This window comes from Salmo trutta, chromosome 9, assembly GCF_901001165.1.
Source record: "Salmo trutta chromosome 9, fSalTru1.1, whole genome shotgun sequence".
Classification (NCBI taxonomy): domain Eukaryota; kingdom Metazoa; phylum Chordata; class Actinopteri; order Salmoniformes; family Salmonidae; genus Salmo; species Salmo trutta.
The window spans coordinates 31,226,237-31,246,869 of record NC_042965.1 but is presented as its reverse complement, the minus strand read 5'-3'; the positions used below and the strand labels follow the sequence as shown (position 1 = coordinate 31,246,869).

Here is a 20,633-nt window from a genome sequence, read left to right as displayed (position 1 = left end):
GCTTGGTCTGAATACACAGACAACTCAACTGAACATTCTCTGCCTTCGAATCTCACCCATTATACCTGCCTGTAGGTCTACTTAATGCTGTTTTAGCTACCTCAGCAAATCAAATCAGGCCTATTGGGAACGCTGAGTAAACGTGTTGATTAACATCTCATGGCACATCTCTTGATTCTATCCATAGTGTAAGCAGATATAACAGTGTGTGTGTCCCAAATGGCACCCTATTCCCTATAATCCACTACTTTTGAACAGGGCCCATATAGGGCTCAGGTCAAAGTAGTGCACTTTGTATGGGAATAGGGTGCCATTTGGAAGGAAGCCAGCCAGTATGAAGGGAAGACCCTACATACAGACAGCCAGACCAGACACTCTTAAATAGCCTGACTCAATGGGGTCTGCACTAATCACCTCCCCACCATGCTACATTTTTCAGTCCTTACCTGATGATCCACCTGATTTGGCATCTATGCCTACTGAGAACAAAGCCCAACCATAGCTATGTGTGTTGGGTAATGATTACCATAGTAGGTGGTTTACTGTAGGTGTGGAGAGAGCACTAGTAGGCTGGATGGGCTCAATAAGAGTGGGTGAGCTATTCTAGAAGACACAAGGTAGTGGAGCGGTTACATAAGTCGAGCAGGCAGAGAGACAGGCAGGCAGAGATAGAGAGAGAGTCAGGAAACGAGACAAGCAGGGTAGGCAGAGAGACTGAAATATAGACAGGCAGGCAGGCAGGCAGGCAGGCAGGCAGACGGGCAGAAAAATAGACAGATAGGCAGGATGACAGGGGTGTGGAGCAGAGCAGGAGGAGGGGAAAGAGGGAGGGAGGGCCCTGGCTGACTGGCTGGCTGTCCGACTAGCTGGCTGGCTGACGTCTCCTCAGCATCTAGAGGTCATTACAAAGGGAACCACACTAGAGGCCCTCTCTCTCCAGTGTTTTCATTCAGCAGCCTGTGATTATTGGGCAATCTGGGTATCACTCCAAGCACCAAACCTGACTGCTAAATTTAGCATGGGCCCTCACCTCAGAGCCAAAAAAAGCAACAGTTCCAGGAAGTTCAGATCTAGAATGGAGAGTTTCAGGGGGAATTAAAATGGCTGTTCCAATGGAACTCTGAGGACTTGGTCTAAACTGTAACCAGGACTGTGTCCCAAATGTCACCATATTCCCTATATAATGCACTACTTTTGACCAGGGCCCTATGAAAGTAGTGCACTAAATACAGAATAGGGTGCCATTTGGGACACACAGCAAGTTCACAAAAATTATCTACGTTTGCAATTACATCCACCATACCTTTCCTAATTCTGGCAATTTTAAACTCTAATGATTGCTTATACAGGAGATATGTCAGAAGAGTTGTGCAGCCCAATATTGTGATTCTAACTGAAACAGTAATTGGTTTAACCTAACATGACCTTTTCAGAAAATACACTGCACATAATTAATTACCTTGCACGTCTGGCTTGGATTCACTGTAATTTATAGAGACTGAAGTCCCTTCTTTAGAGATTGAAACATATTCCACATGAGAAAATACCTTGTCTTGTCTATATGCCTTTACCATCAATCCTAGCAGTGATCTTTTGAAACACTCTCTGTAATTGTGAAGACAGCAATTGTTTGTTTGACGTAAGACAGACGTGTGCATCCTTTTGCCAACTCTAATGATACCAGTGGGGGGGTCTAGGGGGAAAAACAACAGTACTGCTTTGCAGAAACACCAATTACTTTCCAGTAAAATGCCATCATTGAGTCCAGAGCCAAATGGATTGTCCCTCTGGGTGACGTGCTAAATGTCAGTATGGAACACGTCAGTGTCACCACCAGTATTCCCATGGTTAGTAGAGAGTGAGAGAGGTCGCTGTTAAAATGGGATGTGGTGAGAGAGAGATTGAGAGAGAGACTGAGAGAGAGTGAGAGAGTGAGAGAGAGACTGAGAGTGAGAGAGTGAGAGAGTGAGAGGAGAGAAAGAGGAGAGAGAAGGAAAGAAAGATATGAGAGAGAGAGAAGGGGTAGAGAGAGGAGGGAGAGAGAGAGAGAGAGAGAGAGAGAGAGAGAGAGAGAGGAGGTAGGGCAGGATGGTGGCGGGACTCTACTATTGATCCATTGCTCACTGACCCTACTTTCCCAGACAAAGAGGGACTGGCTGTTGGTGTGTGTGTGTTCACGTCTCGGTGTGTGTGTGTGTGTGTGTGTGTGTGTGTGTGTGTGTGTGTGTGTGTGTGCGTGCGTGCGTACAATAACAAAGCTCAGCGTGGGATTACATTAGCATGACAATGGACTGTGCTTGTTGCTCGTCCCTCTACATAACATAACCGACCTGCACCTCTATATAACATAACCGACCTGCACCTCTACATAACATAACCGACCTGCACCTCTACATAACATAACCGACCTGCACCTCTGTGGAACCTGGCAACTGGGAGAGAGACAACCGATTTTTCTAGGCTGATATCTTTTCCTCATGGTAGAGAGTTATCCTCAGCCTCAGTCTGACTACTGAATGAACCTCATCTCAACCGTTCCCTGCTTTGTCCACAACAGTTAAAACCAATTTACTGAACCATTATTTATCCAGGAAGTCCCATTGAGGTCAGAAGACCTCTTTTACAAGGGACACCTGCCAATGTGATCACTACATGATGTCACAGCACCGATGTTGCTAAAGTTTGTCGTAAGAGTAGGGGTTTTCCTAATGTCAAAGAGATCAGTCAGTGGCTGTAGCCAGGCCAAAAGTAGTGCACTATATAGACAGTAGGATGCCATTTCAGACACAGCCACTGTGTGAGGTAACATCCCTTACAGTTTCCTCTTTCTTTCACTGCAAATGCTGAGTGCGGACTTTCCTTATTTTCCTTTTCACTTTCCGGGTTACTTTGTGGTCTATGCACCACAAACACAACAATAATCTACAATAGATGTGGGTGGGGTTTTCCCCTGGTCTACTGTACCTTGGAGTTGAGGTCCCTGTGGCAGATGTGGGTGGGGTTTTCCCCTGGTCTACTGTACCTTGGAGTAGAGGTCCCTGTGGTAGATGTGGGTGGGATTTTCCCCTGGTCGACTGTACCTTGGAGTTGAGGTCCCTGTGGTAGATGTGGGTGGGATTTTCCCCTGGTCTACTGTACCTTGGAGTTGAGGTCCCTGTGGTAGATGTTCTTGTAATGCAGGTAGATCATTCCTCTGGTGATGTCACAGGCCAGGTCCACCTTCTCCCTCCAGCACAGAGACACATCCTTCCTGGCCAACAGTTCCTCCAGACATCCTCCACTAACATACTGAAACAGATAGACACCTCATCAACCCCCACTAACACACTGAAGCATACAGACATCCCATCAACCCCCACTAACATACTGAAACAGATAGAAAGCCTGTCAACCTCACATACTAAAACAGACAGACAGCCCATCAACACCCACTAACATTCTGAAACAGATATGCACCACATCAACCCCCACTAACATACTGAAACATACAGATGTCCCATCAACCCCCACTAACACACTGAAACAGATAGACACCCATCAGCCCCCACTAACATGATGAAACAGATAGACACCCCATCAGGCCCCACTAACACACTGAAACAGACACCCATCAGCCCCCACTAACATGATGAAACAGATATGCACCACATCAACCCCCACTAACATACTGAAACATACAGATGTCCCATCAACCCCCACTAACACACTGAAACAGATAGACACCCATCAGCCCCCACTAACATGATGAAACAGATAGACACCCCATCAGGCCCCACTAACACACTGAAACAGACACCCATCAGCCCCCACTAACATGATGAAACAGATAGACACCCCATCAGGCCCCACTAACACACTGAAACAGACACCCATCAGCCCCCACTAACATGATGAAACAGATAGTGGGGCCTGAGGATGTGTCTATCTGTTTCATCATGTTAGTGGGGCCTGAGGATGTGTCTAACACACTGAAACAGACACCCATCAGCCCCCACTAACATGCTGAAACAGATAGACACCTCATTAGATTAGCCTCACATACTGAAACAGACCTGGAAATAAGAGTTGAGTTCAAAGGATAAGGAACACTGCCACACCTGGATCTCCAACCAAGGGCAAGAATTGAGTAGCAAACTGAAGTTAAGAGGAAATTCAGCAACTATTGGAAGTTGATAAAACTGCTTCTTGTAAAACCCAAAATGTTTCAGCCGCTACAGGCCATATTTGCCCAGATGGAGCAGCTCACACACAACCCAACCTCCTATACGTACAGGGTACATGTCCTAGAACAGACAGTGTGTCTCCCCACTCACCTCACTAGAATGTGAAGTCGTCATCCGTACAAGGAGGAGAAATTAACACTCACCTCTAAAATAGGGTAGAGTTTATCTTCCTTCACACATATCCCCAGATACCTAGAATAAATCACAACAATATATTATTCATATATTTCTTATTTCCATTCTTTCACTTTTAGATTTGTGAATTATTGTGACTTGTTAGATACTACTGCCCTGTTGGAGCTAGGACCACAAGCATTTCGCTACACCTGCAATAACATCTGCTAAATATGTGTATGTGACCAATACACTTTAATTTTATATGGACAACAGAATTATAATGAGGAATCATAATGACATTTAGAATATACTGTACAATCGATGTGCTTGAAGATGGTTGAGCGGTTATTAAGACCACCACTCCTGGCCCCACCGGTCTTCACACAATCTGTCTCCCAGGTGATAATATACAATAAGTTCTATAAGATGCTCAGGGCTGAAAACATGTTTTGAGGACCAGCTGAGCCAGACATTCAACAACAACCTAGGCTCTTGTGAACAGAAACAACATCAAGAAACTCGCCGGTGGCCAGTGCTCACCCGAGATTAACAACCTCAAAACTACATCCATTCCAGACACTGGTTTACAGTATACCTTGACTGAAAGGGTATTACCAACGGCTTACAATAAACCACCGAACATATCAGTCTCCTTACAATGCTCTGACGTTGGAGCCTGATAACATTGCCATTCTCACGGTGAGTGCGTTCCAAATTGCACCCCATGGGCCCTGGTACTATATAGGGAATAGGGTTCTATTTGGGTTTGGAGCACTGTGTCTGAGGAAGGCAATGTTCTCAGGCTCCAACATTAGAAATGATTCAGATTTTCACATCATTGTTTGAGTAGGGCCCACTCACAGAGGGCTGGATGCCCTATCTGTGCCAGGGAAATATTGTATTGGACTCATATTTGTCTTCATCATTGACTCTCTACGCTCTGACCTCAGCAGATAAACTGTGCTGTTTAATAACCACTGATACTGTGGCCTTGAAAGAAAGGCTAAAATAAGATTGCTTGGACAAACACAATGCCTTCACACCTTATGTAACCACTACAATAGGGGTAGAGCTGGCCTACGTGACAAGGTAGTACTATGTCCCTCCTGCTGTGGCCATTACTGCACCTCACAGACTCAGCAGCATGTGTATACATACCCAGTCATCACCATGTCTTGAGACATGTTAAGACATATAAATGAAGTTGTCTTGAGATGTCTTGAGACGTCTTAAGACATAAATTAAGCTGTCTGGAGATGTCTTGAGACAAAGGTGATTTCTGGGTAGCTAAATTTAGCATAAGTATGACTGGAAGTACAGTATAATACCCTATATTTTGGATTGGAATTCAGGAAAGGTATGCCGTGATTCTGTGGTGTGCATCATAACATCCATTTGAAACTATGCCTTCACACCTTATGTAACCACTTCAGATGAGTAGAATAGGCCTTTGTGGCTGCTAGATTATTATGTTCTGGAGCCATTGGCTGCACGACATAAAGTACACAAAGCTTCCTAGCATTCCCATTCATAGTGTATGCCCTGTACTAACACAGATAATATTACATAAGTCAAACATTAGAAGCTTATCAGGCTTAATCTTATCTAAACAATTTTCGTTTCATTTATTACATTTATTTGACAGGTACAATGCATCTATTAATATTTATTTTAATTAATAAGCAATTATGCAAAATTCTTACATGGTATCAATAAGGTCATATACCAAATATTATAAGTCGTCATCACAAAAAGGTTTGAGTAACTGACTAATACCTGACTATGTTGGGATGGGAGAGTTTTTGCAGTAGGCTGATCTCACGCACAATGCTATCCTGGTCCACATCATTCTTATAGATCTTCACCACCATCACCTTATGGCTCGTACTGTGAATCACCTGAGAGAAACAGACACGAGTTATTTCACAGTACTGTGAGTCACCTGAGAGAAACAGACACAAGTTATTTCACAGTACTGTGAATCACCTGAGAGAAACAGACAATAGTTATTTTACAGTACTGTGAATCACCTAAGAGAAACAGACACGAGTTATTTCACAGTACTGTGAATCACCTGAGAGAAACAGACAATAATTATTTTACAGTACTGTGAATCACCTGAGAGAAACAGACACATTTTTACAGTTTAACCACTAAAAAAACCTGCTCAAGATCTAGTAATGTAACCTGTACAAAAAAGCAGGTTAAGTGACTGTGTGAAAGGAGCTGTTTTTGCAGGTAAATTAATTAACGACTCCATTATTTAATTGTGATTAAATCATCACATAAAATGAAACAGATTGATGGCCAGTATGCTCAGACATTCCTGGCCACTACGTTCAAATTAGATCCAACACAAAACATGCTTTGTCTTAAGTATGCAGCGCAAATGGAACCCTATTGTGTATATAGTACGCTATTTTTATCAGGGCCCATAGGGCTCTGGTCAAAAGGAGTGCACTATATAGGTAGTAGGGTGAAATTTGGGATGCTTGCTAGGTTCACTACAGCTGGCTAGGGAGGGACCAGGTACCTTGTAGACTTTGGAGAAGAAGCCACTCCCGATGAGCTCGGCGGTGAAGTTCTCCCAGAACTCCAGCTTGCGGACGGCGGTGCGGAGCTTCTGCCAGCGGTCCACATGGTAGTATTTGTCAGAGGACTCACCATAGAGCCTGGGGCTGGTGGGCTCTGAGGACACATCCACGTCACAGTCACACATCCTGGAGTGGGGAGTGATGTCTGCTATAAGGTAGACACACAGAAAAACACACATGAACATGCACACACACACACACACGCACACACGCACACACGCACACACGCACACACACACACACACACACACACACACACACACACACACACACACACACTTGTTAGTCAGATCCCTCATCTATGTGACAGATTACATTGAGAGAATGCCTGTCCTTACAAAGAGTCTGCAATAACCCCAAATAACGCTATGTCGAATCAAAGTAGAGTGGATGAAAGGGAGAGCGGACAATAATTAAATCTATGTTCAGTAGCTCAATGGGATGGAACGTGCCTCCCCTTTACGCCTCCCCTTTATGGAGCGAAACAAAGAGACATGAATAATGGTTCCTTAAATAGTGTAGCAGGCCTGGGCAATGCAGGTGAGAGACTGTCCAGTGTAGCTGGCTAATCAAGTGACTTGTTTTCCCTCCAGGCTAATAATAACAAGGAAGATCAAGAGGGGTTCCATTCATTTTAATGAGAGCATCTGATGAGAGGGACATGTCCGCCTACTATGGGATGAGGGGGAGATATTTGAAAGTAAAATGTGCTCTTCTGATGATTCATCTGGAGAAGGTGCTCCTCTTCCATTAATTAATTTGTAACCAGATAGAGGTGAATGGAGCTTTTTCTCATAAGATTATGTTCCTTAATTGCTTTATGTATAATTATCAGTGTGCGCTTCTATCGTTAAGGAGTCCTTTTTAGGCTTTGAGGCATTCTAAGCCCTTATCAGACATTAAACACAAATGATTGGAATCGACTGTCACAGGAAAATGTAGCTGAGAAGACCAGCTCTAACAGGAAGTGTGTGCAGCAAACAAAACCACACTGTCATTGTTTTCATAGCAGCAGGATAGGCACCTTTCCATGTTTGTTGTTGCTCCCTCTGCCCTTTAACCATTCTGTCCCAACACCGGAAGTCAAGTAAAACAACTTATTTTAAGTAAGATATAGTGATGTGCGTAGCCGTAGAGGCTAGTGATTTTTCAGTGGGTGAACGTGTAAAATAAACTTGATGAAATAGAATGATATACTGGACTGTCTGTGTGTTTTAAGGGAAGGACAGTTCTGTATGTTTGAAACCATATAGTGTCTGTACCACACTGGAAAGGTGCCGATCCTGCTGCTTTGAAAACAATATCTTACTTAAAATAAGTTGGTTTACTTGACTTCCGGTGTCGGGACAGCATGGTTAAAGGCCAGAGGGAGCAACAACAAACCTGATCCTGACAATGACGCCAGTGAACAGCACAGACTGACACGCTGACACAATTGGCAGGGCTTTGTCAATCAAGTGTGAATCAACCCCACCATGGTATTCACCATGAGAGGCTAGCTCTCACACACGCTGCCATTGTTTTAACAGCCACAGCCGTGTACAAACAATCACAGTGTTTTCATCTCAACTGCAGCCCCCACCACCACGACACCAACCCGGCTGGCTGTCAGAGAAAAAGCTCACAGTGCAGCCTTATCATGTCTTTCACTGATGAGGATCTACAGTATATCATAGAGACACACTGTCTTTCACAGTTACCAGAGCTATTCTGTAGCCTGCTACAACCCACCTCAATCAAACCGTTACTTTCACAGAAATCCCAAGACAAAGCATCCTACATGGCATCCTGTATGGTGCACAGAAACGCACGCTCACACTTCATCCCAGAGCCACACTGTCACACAGTCACCAGAGCTGTAGCCTGCTGCAACCCTCCTCAATCAAACAGTCACTTCCATATAAGTCAGAACATTGTGTGACAATTTACATCCTATACGGCACTCAGAAAATATGGATGTGGATTACAGTCTGGTTTGTTTGAATACACAATGGTAGATAAATCAGGTAATGATGTCAGCTTCCCTTAGCATCAATCTGATGGCACTTCACTTGAATTGGGAGTGAATCTCAGCGTACAAACAACAAATCTGTCTTTAAATTGAATTTCATAGTGTTTGGATTCAATTTGTGTTTCCAAATCAGATTTTTCGGTCCGTCTATTTCAGCTTTGTCTTACAGAGGGGCTTTGTTACGGAGCCAAGAGCTGAAAAAAAAGTAAGATATCGGGTTAGAAATGCATCCTAAATGGCACCATATTCCCTATAGTGCACTACTTTTGACCAGGGGGCGAATAGGTAGTGCACTATGGAATAGGGTGCCATTTGGGCCGCAGCCTTAGTAAAGTGATTTCCTGTGGAAAAGCCTGTTATCACACTAAACAGTGAGTTTGACCTGTGTCTGACCACAGAGACCTTCAGGAGAAACACTACCAGTGGGACCGCCCTACTGACGTCCCACCCACAGATAAGAAACGTGAGTTATGAGACCTTAACAGTGAGACCAGTTCACACCAAGGTGAGACTATTCCTCAGGGGGATGACTCTCTTTCTGAGGAAGTCCCACATATCTGACTGCTATCTCAGTTCAGGGCAGAGAGAGAGAGAGAGTCAGAGGCATCTGAACCAAATACTTGTGTACTTCAGCAAGGCCATTTCCTGACTGATGTGGAATCACGTCAACAGATGACGTCGCAAAGGATGACACAGCCTTCACACAGACATGCAAGCGACAAAAGTTTTACTACAGAGTCTGACAGAATCACTGTCATGCAGCAGCACCCTCTCACTCGCAAAAAAAAGTGTCTGAGTCCAAAATGGCAACCTTTTCCATATATATTGCAGCGATCTACTTTTAACCAGGGCCAATTGGGTGCCATTTTGGACATACCCAGTGCTAATGTTCATTTATTTATTTTTTATCAAATTTTAAAACATACAATCTACATTTACATTATATTCAGTCATCTAGCAGACACTCCCATCCAGAGCGATACACAGGAACAACCAGGGTCAAGTGCACTAACCATCCAAGATCCTCCCACAGATCCCCCGAGAGCTGCCCCTCAACCATCTGAGACCCCCCCACTGCGCTGCCAAAAAACCTCCACCCACCTCCACCCCCCAAGCCAATGCCCCCCTCCAACCCAACCAAAACAACCACCCACCCAATATGCCAACAACCAATAGAAATAACAAAAGAGAAAAAAGAGAAAAACTAAGGAAAACAACAATACAAAAACAAAAGAGGCTAACTGTATGCGTTTTAGTGCATGTGTGGCGCTATTTTTGAGTGCATGTGTGGAACTATGTGTGTATGTGTGTGTGTGTGTGTGTGTGTGTGTGTGTGTGTCTGTGTGCACATGTGCGCGTTTGAATGCGAGTATGTCTGTATGCATGTGTACGCGCGTACAGTAATAATGAACTTTGTGTAACAGCAACATCCCATCCACACATAGGCTTCAGTCAATATGGCAGGCTAGCCTACTCTAGTCAGATTCAGAATCTGTAAATAGTCTCCACTGCTCTGTCTGCTGATCTCAGACACATACCATTATGGTACAGATTGGAAGCTGGGTCATTAATCCTACATAGTGATTTACTCAGGGCATGTGGCTCCAGCAGAGTGCATTAGGGTGAACACAACACTTTGTGTGTCTCAAATGGCACCACATTCACTACTTTGACCAGGGCATATATGGGCTCTGATAGGGAATAGAGTGCCATTTAGGATGCAAAACACTTAGGGTGGATCCAATGAGGACACTTGAAGTGTTAATTGCCTCATGGATCTTCAGACATCCATCCAGGGGAGACACAGGAACCCTGATGCTGCCTGCTTATGTCTGCAGTTCTGTGACCAACACAGGAAGAGCATGGAGAGATCCTGTTGTGTGGCTCTACAGCTGATCAATAGGTCTGAAACATACGGCACCCGGCCAGACCACACATATCTGTGGTGCTGAATGTGCTGAGTCTCAACTCTAGGTCACCTCGCACAGGTGGAATATGCCGAAGCCACTTGAATTGTTTATTTAAAATGTACAGTATGTACAGTTTTAACTTCAACTGTATGTACAACTTTGGAAGTATGCTTGGGGTCATTGTCCACTTGGAAGACCCAGTTGCGACCAAGCTTTAATCTTGCATCTAGGCGTTCCGCTTGCGGAACGGGGGGACCCCTAGCCAACAGCCAATGGAACAGCAGGGCGCGAAATTGAAAACATCAAAAATCTAATAATTTCAATTTCTCAAACATATGACTATTTTGCACCATTTTAAAGATACACTTCTCCTGAATCCAACCACGTTGTCCGATTTCAAAAAGGCTTTACAGCGAAAGCAAAACATTAGATTATGTTAGGACACCACCTAAACAAGAAAAGCCACACAGCAATTTTCCTAGCAAAAACCCCAAATCCAGCTAAAATGAAGCACTAACCTTTGACGATCTTCATCAGATGACACTCCTAGGACATCATGTTACACAATACATGTATGTTTTGTTCGATCAAGTTCATATTTATATCCAAAAACAGCATTTTACATTGGCGCATGATGTTCAGAAAATGATTTGCCTCCGAAACTTCCGGTGAATGTGCAGATTCATTTACAGAAATACTCATCATAAACGTTGACAAAATATATATAAATTATTTAAAGAATTATAGATATACTACCTCTTAATGCAACCGCTGTGTCAGATTTCAAAATAACTTTACGGAGAAAGCACATTGTTCAATATTCTGAGTACAGAGCTCCGCCATCAATGCAAGCTATACAGTTAGCCGTCAAGCCACGGCGTCGTCAAAACTCTAAAATACTGTTATAAATATTTTCTTACCTTTGCTGATCTTCGGCGGAATGCACTCGGAAGGACTCCCACTTCCACAAGAAATGTTCATTTGTTTGATAAAGTCCATAATTTATGTCCAAATACCTCCAGTAGTGTCCAGAACACTATTCCAAAGACACGAGACGGGGGCGCAAATCAATAGACAAAAAAAACTCAAAAGTTCCATTACCGTTTGTAGAAACATGTCAAACGCTGTTTACAATCAAACTCAAACAACTTTGTAAAGATTGTTGACATCTAGTGGAAGCCTTAGGAAGTGCAAGTTGACCCCACAGGCACTGAAGATTCAATAGAAAATGGTCTGAAAGACTACAAGTCTCAGACTTCCCACTTCCTGGTTGGATATTTCTCAGGTTTTTGCCTGCCATGTGAGTTCTGTTATACTCACAGACATCATTCAAACAGTTTCAGAAACTTCAGAGTGTTTTCTACCCAAATGCATACTAATAGTATGCAAATATTTGACTTTGGGCCCGAGTAGTAGGCTGTTTAATTTGGGTACGTTTTTCATCCGGCCGTGAAAATACTGCCCCCTATAGCGAAGAGGTCCTGACTGATGTCTTGAGATGTTGCTTCAATATATCCACATCATTTTCCATCCTCATGATGCCATCTATTTTGTGAAGTGCACCAGTCCCTCCTGCAGCAAAGCACACCCACAACATGATGCTGCCACCCTTGTGCTTCACGGTTGGGATGCTGTTCTTCGGCTTGCAAGCCTCCCCCTTTTTCCTCCAAACATAACGATGGCCATTATGGCCAAACAGTTCTACTTTTGTTTCATCAGGCCAGAGGACATTTCTCCAAAAAGTACATCTTTGTCCCGATGTGCAGTTACAAACCGTAGTCTGGCTTTTTTATGACGGATTTGGAGCAGTTGCTTCTTCCTTGCTGAGCGGCCTTTCAGGTTATGTCGATATATGTCACGCCCTGACCTGAGAGATCAATTTTTCTCTGTTTGGTTAGGTCAGGGTGTGATGTGGGGTGGGCATTCTATGCTATCTATTTCTTTGTTTTGGTCGAGTATTGTTTCCAATCAGAGGCAGCTGTCTATCGTTGTCTCTGATTGGGAATCATACTTAGGCAGCCTTTTTCCCACCTGTGTTTGTGGGTAGTTGTTTTCTGTGTTGTATTCGTTATGTGACGGAACTGTTTGGCTTTTTGTTTTGTTATTTTGTTTGAGTGTTTCATAGTTAATAAAAATCATGAACACATACCACGCTGCGCTTTGGTACACTCCTTCCCAAGAAAGCGTTACAGAACTACCCACCACCAACGGACCAAGCAGCGTGGTCGGGAGGACTGGACCTGGGAGGAAATCCTGGATGGAGCAGGACCCTGGACAAGGCCCGGGGAGTATCGCCGTCTGAAGGAGGAGTTGGAGGCAGCAAGAGCAGAGCGGCGATATTACGAGGCATTATACAAACCACGAGGCAAGCACGAGAGGCAGCCCCCCAAAAAATGTTGGGGGGGCACATGGGGAGATTGGCTAAGTCAGGGTTCAGACCTGAGCCAACTCCCTGTGCTTACTGTAGGGAGCATGTGATCAGTCAGGCACCGAGTTATGCTGTGATGCGCACTATATCGCCAGTGCACATTCATAGCCCGGTGTGATCTGTGCCTGCGCCCGCATTTGCCGTGCTAGAGTGGGCATTCAGCCAGGACGGATTGTGCCGGCTCAGCGCTCCTGGTCCCCAGTACGCCTCCTCGGTCCAGGATATCCTGCGGCAGCTCTACGCACTGTGTCACCAGTACGCCTTCACAGCCCAGTTCGTCCTGTGCCAGCGCCCCGCACTTGCCGGGCTAAACTGAGCATCCAGCCAGGAAGGGTTGTACCAGCCATACACTCCAGACCTCCAGTGCGCCTCCACAGCCCAGTATATCCTGCGCCAGCTCTACGCACTGTGTCGCCAGTGCGCCTTCACAGCCCAGTTCGTCCTGTGCCAGCGCCCCGCACTTGCCGGGCTAAAGTAAGCATCCAGCCAGGACGGGTTGTGCCAGGCCTATGCTCCAGACCTCCAGTGTGTCTCCCCAGTCTGGTGAGACATGTTCCGGCTCCACGTAAGAAGCCTCCAGTGATGATCCATGGTCCGAAGCCTCCAGTGATGATCCATGGCACGAAGCCTCCAGTGATAATCCATGGTCCGGAGCCTCCAGTGACAATCCATGGCAAGAAGCCTGTAGGGATGATCCATGGCACGGAGCCTGCAGCGACGGTCCCCTGTACGGAGCCTCCAGCGACGGTTCCCAGTCCGGAACCTCCAGCGATGGTCTCCAGTCCGGAGCCTCCAGCGACGGTCTCCAGTCCGGAGCCTCCAGCGACGGTCTGCAGTCCGGAGTCTTCAGCGACGGTCCGCAGTCCGGAGTCTTCAGCAACGGTCCGCAGTCCGGAGTCTTCAGCGGCGGTCTGCAGTCCGGAGCCTCCAGCGACGGTCTTCAGTCCGGAGCCTCCAGCGACGGTCCGCAGTCCGGAGTCTTCAGCGACGGTCCGCAGTCCGGAGTCTTCAGCGACAGTCCGCAGTCCGGAGTCTTCAGCGACGGTCCGCAGTCCGGAGTCTTCAGCGACGGTCCGCAGTCCGGAGTCTTCAGCAACGGTCCGCAGTCCGGAGTCTTCAGCGGCGGTCTGCAGTCCAGAGTCTCCAGCGGCAGTCGGCAGTCCGGAATCTCCAGCAGGGGTTCCTAGTTCAGAGCCTCCGGCGATGATTCACGGTCCGGTTCCTCTGACGACGATCCACAGTCCGGTGATACAAAAGAGGAGGGATCAGCGGGCAGAGCGGGGGCTGCACCCCAAACCGGAGCTGCCACCATGGGTAGATGCCCACCCGGACCCTCTCCTATAGGTTCAGTTCTGCGGCCAGGAGTCCGCACCTTTGGGGGGGATACTGTCACGCCCTGACCTGAGAGATCCGTTTTTCTCTGTTTGGTTAGGTCAGGGTGTGATGTGGGGTGGGCATTCTATGTTATCTATTTCTTTGTTTTGGCCGAGTATGGTTTCTAATCAGAGGCAGCTGTCTATTGTTGTCTCTGATTGGGAATCATACTTAGGCAGCATTTTTCCCACCTGTGTTTGTGGGTAGTTGTTTTCTGTTTTGTATTTGTTACCTGATGGAACTGTTTGGCTTTTCGTTTTGAATTTTGTTTGAGTGTTTCATAGTTAATAAAAATCATGAACACGTACCATGCTGCGCTTTGGTCCACTCCTTCCGAAGAAAGCCGTTACAATATAGGACTCGTTTTACTGTGGATATAGATACTTTTGTATCTGTTTCCTCCAGCATCTTCACAAGGTCCTTTGCTGTTGTTCTGGGATTGTTTTGCACTTTTTACACCAAAGCACGTTCATCTCTAGGAGACAGAACACGTCTCCTTCTTGAGCAGTATGACGGCTGTGTGGTCCCATGGTGTTTATACTTGCGTACTATTGTTTGTACACATGAACGTGGTACCTTCAGGCGTTTGGAAATTGCTCCCAAGGATTAACCAGACTTGTGGAGGTCTACCATTTTTTTCTGAGGTCTGATTTCTTTTGATTGTCCCATGATGTCAAGCAAAGAGGCACTGAGTTTGAAGGTAGGCCTTGAAATACATCCACAGGTACACCTCCAATTGACTCAAATGATGTCAATTAGCCTATCAGAAGCTTCTAAAGCCATGACATCATTTTCTGGAATTTCCCAAGCTGTTTAAAGGCACAGTAAACTTAGTGTATGTAAACTTCTGACCCACTGGAATTGTGATACAGTAAATTATAAGTGAAATGATGTAAGCAATTGTTGGAAAAATTACTTGTGTCATGCGCAAAGTAGATGTCCAAACCGACTTGCCAAAACTATAGTTTGTTATCAAGAAATTTGTGGAGTGGTTGAAAAACAAGTTTTAATGACTCAAATCAAATTTTATTTGTCACATGCGCCGAATACAACAGGTGTAGACCTTACAGTGAAATGCTTACTTACAGGCTCTAACCAATAGTGCAAAACAGGTATTAGGTGAACAATAGGTAAGTAAAGAAATAAAACAACAGTACAAAAACAGGCTATATACAGTAGCGAGGCTACAAACAAACACCGGTTAGTCAGGCTGATTGAGGTAGTATGTACATGTAGATATGGTTAAAGTGACTATGTATATATGATGACCAGAGAGTAGCAGCAGCAGTAGACTCCAACCTAAGTGTATGTAAACTTCTGACTTCAACTGTATGTGCCATTGCTCAGCCTGACCTGAGAGTCCAAATCAAGGCATAACTCAATTATGCCTGAACAGCTGAAATGTTTTCTAGAGAAAGAGATAGAAAGGAAGGAACTGAAGGAAAGAAGGAAAGAATACACTCAAGGAACTGAGTTTCTGCCAGGAATAAGGAAGGTAATTGCATAATAACATTTAAAGGTTCAAAATAGATGGCATAGCAAAGAGGTAAAATATGCAGCAGTTAGCATCAGTGTTACAGTCAGGGAGAAACTTGGAAAAATGTCTAATTTTGCAGTGAGACTGTGAGAGCTTGTTGGTTCCAGTTCCTCTGTAGCTTACACATATTGTGTTATTCAGAAAATGCCATCATCTTTTTGTTGTTGTGCGTAATGTGTGTGGGACGTCTAGAAATAGGTTCTCCCATTAACCCACTATTGGACTAGATCTGAGTACCAGCAGCCTGAGGCAAATACCAGTGCTTCAACACGAGTGACCAGCAACTGAAACCTAACTAACTCAATCAGTCAATAAAATGTATTTTAGAAAGCACATAGAGTACATCAGCAGTTGTCACAAACTGACATAGGCCTATTGAACATTCATTGACATAAATTTCCTCTGTCAAAAAAATTATATTTCAATTAAACTGTTGGAGGGAGGGACACATTGAATAACACATTCATAAATCAAAAATAAGGTTTTGAAAAAGGTTTTGAAGTATCTGTCCTATACAGTATCTAGGAGGCATAAAAAAGCTCACAAAATATATATATATACTGCTCAAAAAAATAAAGGGAACACTTAAACAACACATCCTAGATCTGAATGAAAGAAATAATCTTATTAAATACTTTTTGCTTTACATAGTTGAATGTGCTGACAACAAAACCACACAAAAAAATCAATGGAAATCCAATTTATCAACCCATGGAGGTCTGGATTTGGAGTCACACTCAAAATTAAAGTGGAAAACCACACTACAGGCTGATCCAACTTTGATGTAATGTCCTTAAAACAAGTCAAAATGAGGCTCAGTAGTGTGTGTGGCCTCCACGTGCCTGTATGACCTCCCTACAACGCCTGGGCATGCTCCTGATGAGGTTGCGGATGGTCTCCTGAGGGATCTCCTCCCAGACCTGGACTAAAGCATCCGCCAAGTCCTGGACAGTCTGTGGTGCAACGTGGCGTTGGTGGAGGGAGCGAGACATGATGTCCCAGATGTGCTCAATTGGATTCAGGTCTGGGGAACGGGCAGGCCAGTCCATAGCATCAATGCCTTCCTCTTGCAGGAACTGCTGACACACTCCAGCCACATGAGGTCTAGCATTGTCTTGCATTAGGAGGAACCCAGGGCCAACCGCACCAGCATATGGTCTCACAAGGGGTCTGAGGATCTCATCTCGGTACCTAATGGCAGTCAGGCTACCTCTGGCGAGCACATGGAGGGCTGTGCGGCCCCCCAAAGAAATGCCACTCCACACCATGACTGACCCACCGCCAAACCGGTCATGCTGGAGGATGTTGCAGGCAGCAGAACGTTCTCCACGGCGTCTCCAGACTCTGTCACGTCTGTCACGTGCTCAGTGTGAACCTGCTTTCATCTGTGAAGAGCACAGGGCGCCAGTGGCGAATTTGCCAATCTTGGTGTTCTCTGGCAAATGCCAAACGTCCTGCACGGTGTTGGGCTGTAAGCACAACCCCCACCTGTGGACGTCGGGCCCTCATACCACCCTCATGGAGTCTGTTTCTGACCGTTTGAGCAGACACATGCACATTTGTGGCCTGCTGGAGGTCATTTTGCAGGGCTCTGGCAGTGCTCCTCCTGCTCCTCCTTGCACAAAGGCGGAGGTAGCGGTCCTGCTGCTGGGTTGTTGCCCTCCTACGGCCTCCTCCACGTCTCCTGATGTGCTGGCCTGTCTCCTGGTAGCGCCTCCATGCTCTGGACACTACGCTGACAGACACAGTAAACCTTCTTGCCATAGCTCGCATTGATGTGCCATCCTGGATGAGCTGCACTACCTGAGCCACTTGTGTGGGTTGTAGACTCCGTCTCATGCTACCACTAGAGTGAAAGCACTGCCAGCATTCAAAAGTGACCAAACATCAGCCAGGAAGCATAGGAACTGAGAAGTGGTCTGTGGTCCCCACCTGCAGAACCCCTCCTTTATTGGGGGTGTCTTGCTAATTGCCTATAATTTCCACCTGTTGTCTATTCCATTTGCACAACAGCATGTGAAATGTATTGTCAATCAGTGTTGCTTCCTAAGTGGACAGTTTGATTTCACAGAAGTGTGATTGACTTGGAGTTACATTGTGTTGTTTAAGTGTACCCTTTATTTTTTTGAGCAGTGTATATTTTTACACATATTTAACCCCTTATTTACCCAACATGATACAAAAATTGCCATCAAAATCATTTTAAATTAGAGATTTTTTTGCATGAGATGCTTCTTAATCACCACATCCGCCTATGTCGGCCTTCCACATCTGCGGTGTAAGGTGACCGACCTACAGCGGTGTTTTCCAGACCATGAGAAATCAGTCTTCTGATGAAAACATCCAAAGCAAAAACTTCTTAGCCTACTAACTAGTATGACCACTCTATGGAAAGATGAGATTATCACAAACAAGATGGTGTTCACTGTTTTGCTCTACAACTCGTCTGAAGGTAACCCATACAAATGAATGCACGTATGGAGGTAGTTTTGTGCAAACAAAAAGAAGGGGTAAAATAAGTGTAAAAATACATATATATATTTCAGGAGCTTTCTTATATCTGCTAGATAGACACTAAAATCCTTATTCCTTATGATTTTTTTTTACTGTCTTTGTTACCATTTATGAATGCAATGTGTTTTCTATGGTAAAGGACACATTTTATATTTTATCAAATAATTTTAACTTTATGTGACACCCAGCATCATAACAGGTTATAACACGTTCATAACCAAGTCATAATATTTCATAACAGCTGATTTACTTGTCATAACCTGTTATCACTGTCATGACACATATATTTACACCTATTGTGACATATATTGCGTGTTTTTATGGCTGGTTATGACACCTACACAAGAGTATAAAAACCCACAAAACCACACAAGGCAAAACATTCCATTACACCATACCCTACGTGTCAACAGTATGTTTATGTTATATATATATATATATATATATATATGTATATATATACATATTTTAAATTGACCATAAAGTATTATTGTAATTGCACATACCCCTCTGTTGCTGATTACTGGGATGAATGCAGGAGCAGATTTCAGGAGCAGGACAAGACACCCTCTTTTTGACTGATTTAAGGGCATGTACGTGATAGGCCTATCTGGCTTGTATGATTGTGATGGTGATAATGCTTCTTGACAGTGTCATAAAGTATATTTTCTACAAGTTATTTAAAATATGATGAAAGAAGCATGATTCTAAAGAATGAATTACAACAGCAACAAAGGATTTAAGAAACTAACTTTAAACGAAAGGAAACTTCTTGTCAGGGAAAAAAAATAATTTGAATAAATGTGGGTTTTGACACTCTTATGTAGGAGTCATAACCAGCCATAAAATAACTCAATATATGTCACATAAATATATGGGCCATGACAGTGTTATGTCAGCTGTTATGACATATTGTGACATGGTTATGAGCGTGTCATAACGTGTTATGACACTGGGTGTGAAGTAAAGTGTTACCAATAATTGTTTTCTATATTTTTTTATACTTAATGGGGTCCTAAAGCTCTAAATCAAATAGTTAAATGATCCATTGTATGACCACCTTTCCTGAACCAAAAAGGCACTCTTAAGGCTCTATTCAAGCTATATCGTGGAAGTTCAGCGCTAAAATCCCAAATGAAATTTAAAGGGGGAGTAGGTAGAAGGGGGGGGGGGGGGCAGCAGGCTAAAGAATGTCCATAGGCTGGCAGGTAAGGTAAGTGAGAGTTGAGGATTTGTGGGGGGGGGGGGGGGATGTCCATAGGAGAAGTAGCAGTTGGAGGGGGGAGCAAGTAGCTGACTAGTGGTGGCTATTCAGCAGCCTGATGGTCTGAGGGTAGAAACTATTGGCCAGTCTTTCAGTTTTTGCCATGATGCTTCTGTACTGCCATGTCTGAGTGATTGAAGCGGGGAGGACAGGCCATGGTTTGGTGTCTGGGGTCCCTGAGGATCTTCTTGGCTTCCTGCGACACCTGGTGTTGTAGGTGTCCTGTAGGGCAGTGTGCACCCCATGGTGCATTTGGCTGCATGTACACCCTCTGAAGAGCCTTGCGGTCTGCGGCGGTGGAGTTGCCATATCAGGCTGTTATAGCCCAACAACATACTCTCGATGCTGCTCCTGTAGAACACTGTGAGGGCCCTCGAGGACAGGCCGAATTTGGGGTTGAAGAGTCACCGTCGTGCCTTCTTCACTACGTTGTCCGTGTGGTTAGACCATTTCAGCTTCACTGAGATGTGTACGCCGAGGATTTTGAAGTTATTGACCATCTCCATGGCGGCCCCGTTGATGAGGATGGGGGCGTGTCCAGCCTGGTTCCTCCTGAAGTCCTCAATCAGCTTCTTTGTTTCGCAAACGTCGAGGGAGGGGTTGTTTATCTGGCACCATGCCGTCAGAGTGCCTACCTCCTTCCTGTAGGCTGTCTCGTCGT

At 44.8% G+C, this 20,633-nt stretch overlaps 1 protein-coding gene across 3 annotated transcripts in view; it reads right to left on the bottom strand.

Annotated features, from left to right (window-relative positions):
* Positions 1-20,633, bottom strand: part of LOC115200398 (dual specificity testis-specific protein kinase 1) — a 50,029-nt gene that overhangs the window by 18,440 nt on the left and 10,956 nt on the right. For 2 of the 3 annotated variants that reach the window (XM_029763438.1, XM_029763440.1), the window contains 4 exons: positions 6,874-7,082; positions 6,117-6,238; positions 4,367-4,415; positions 3,139-3,288 (listed from right to left, as the gene is read on the bottom strand). In XM_029763438.1, coding sequence (XP_029619298.1) covers positions 3,139-3,288; positions 4,367-4,415; positions 6,117-6,238; positions 6,874-7,082 — 530 coding nt within the window. The remainder of the gene's footprint in view (positions 1-3,138; positions 3,289-4,366; positions 4,416-6,116; positions 6,239-6,873; positions 7,083-20,633) is intronic. The other variant, XM_029763439.1, reaches the window with a different exon arrangement.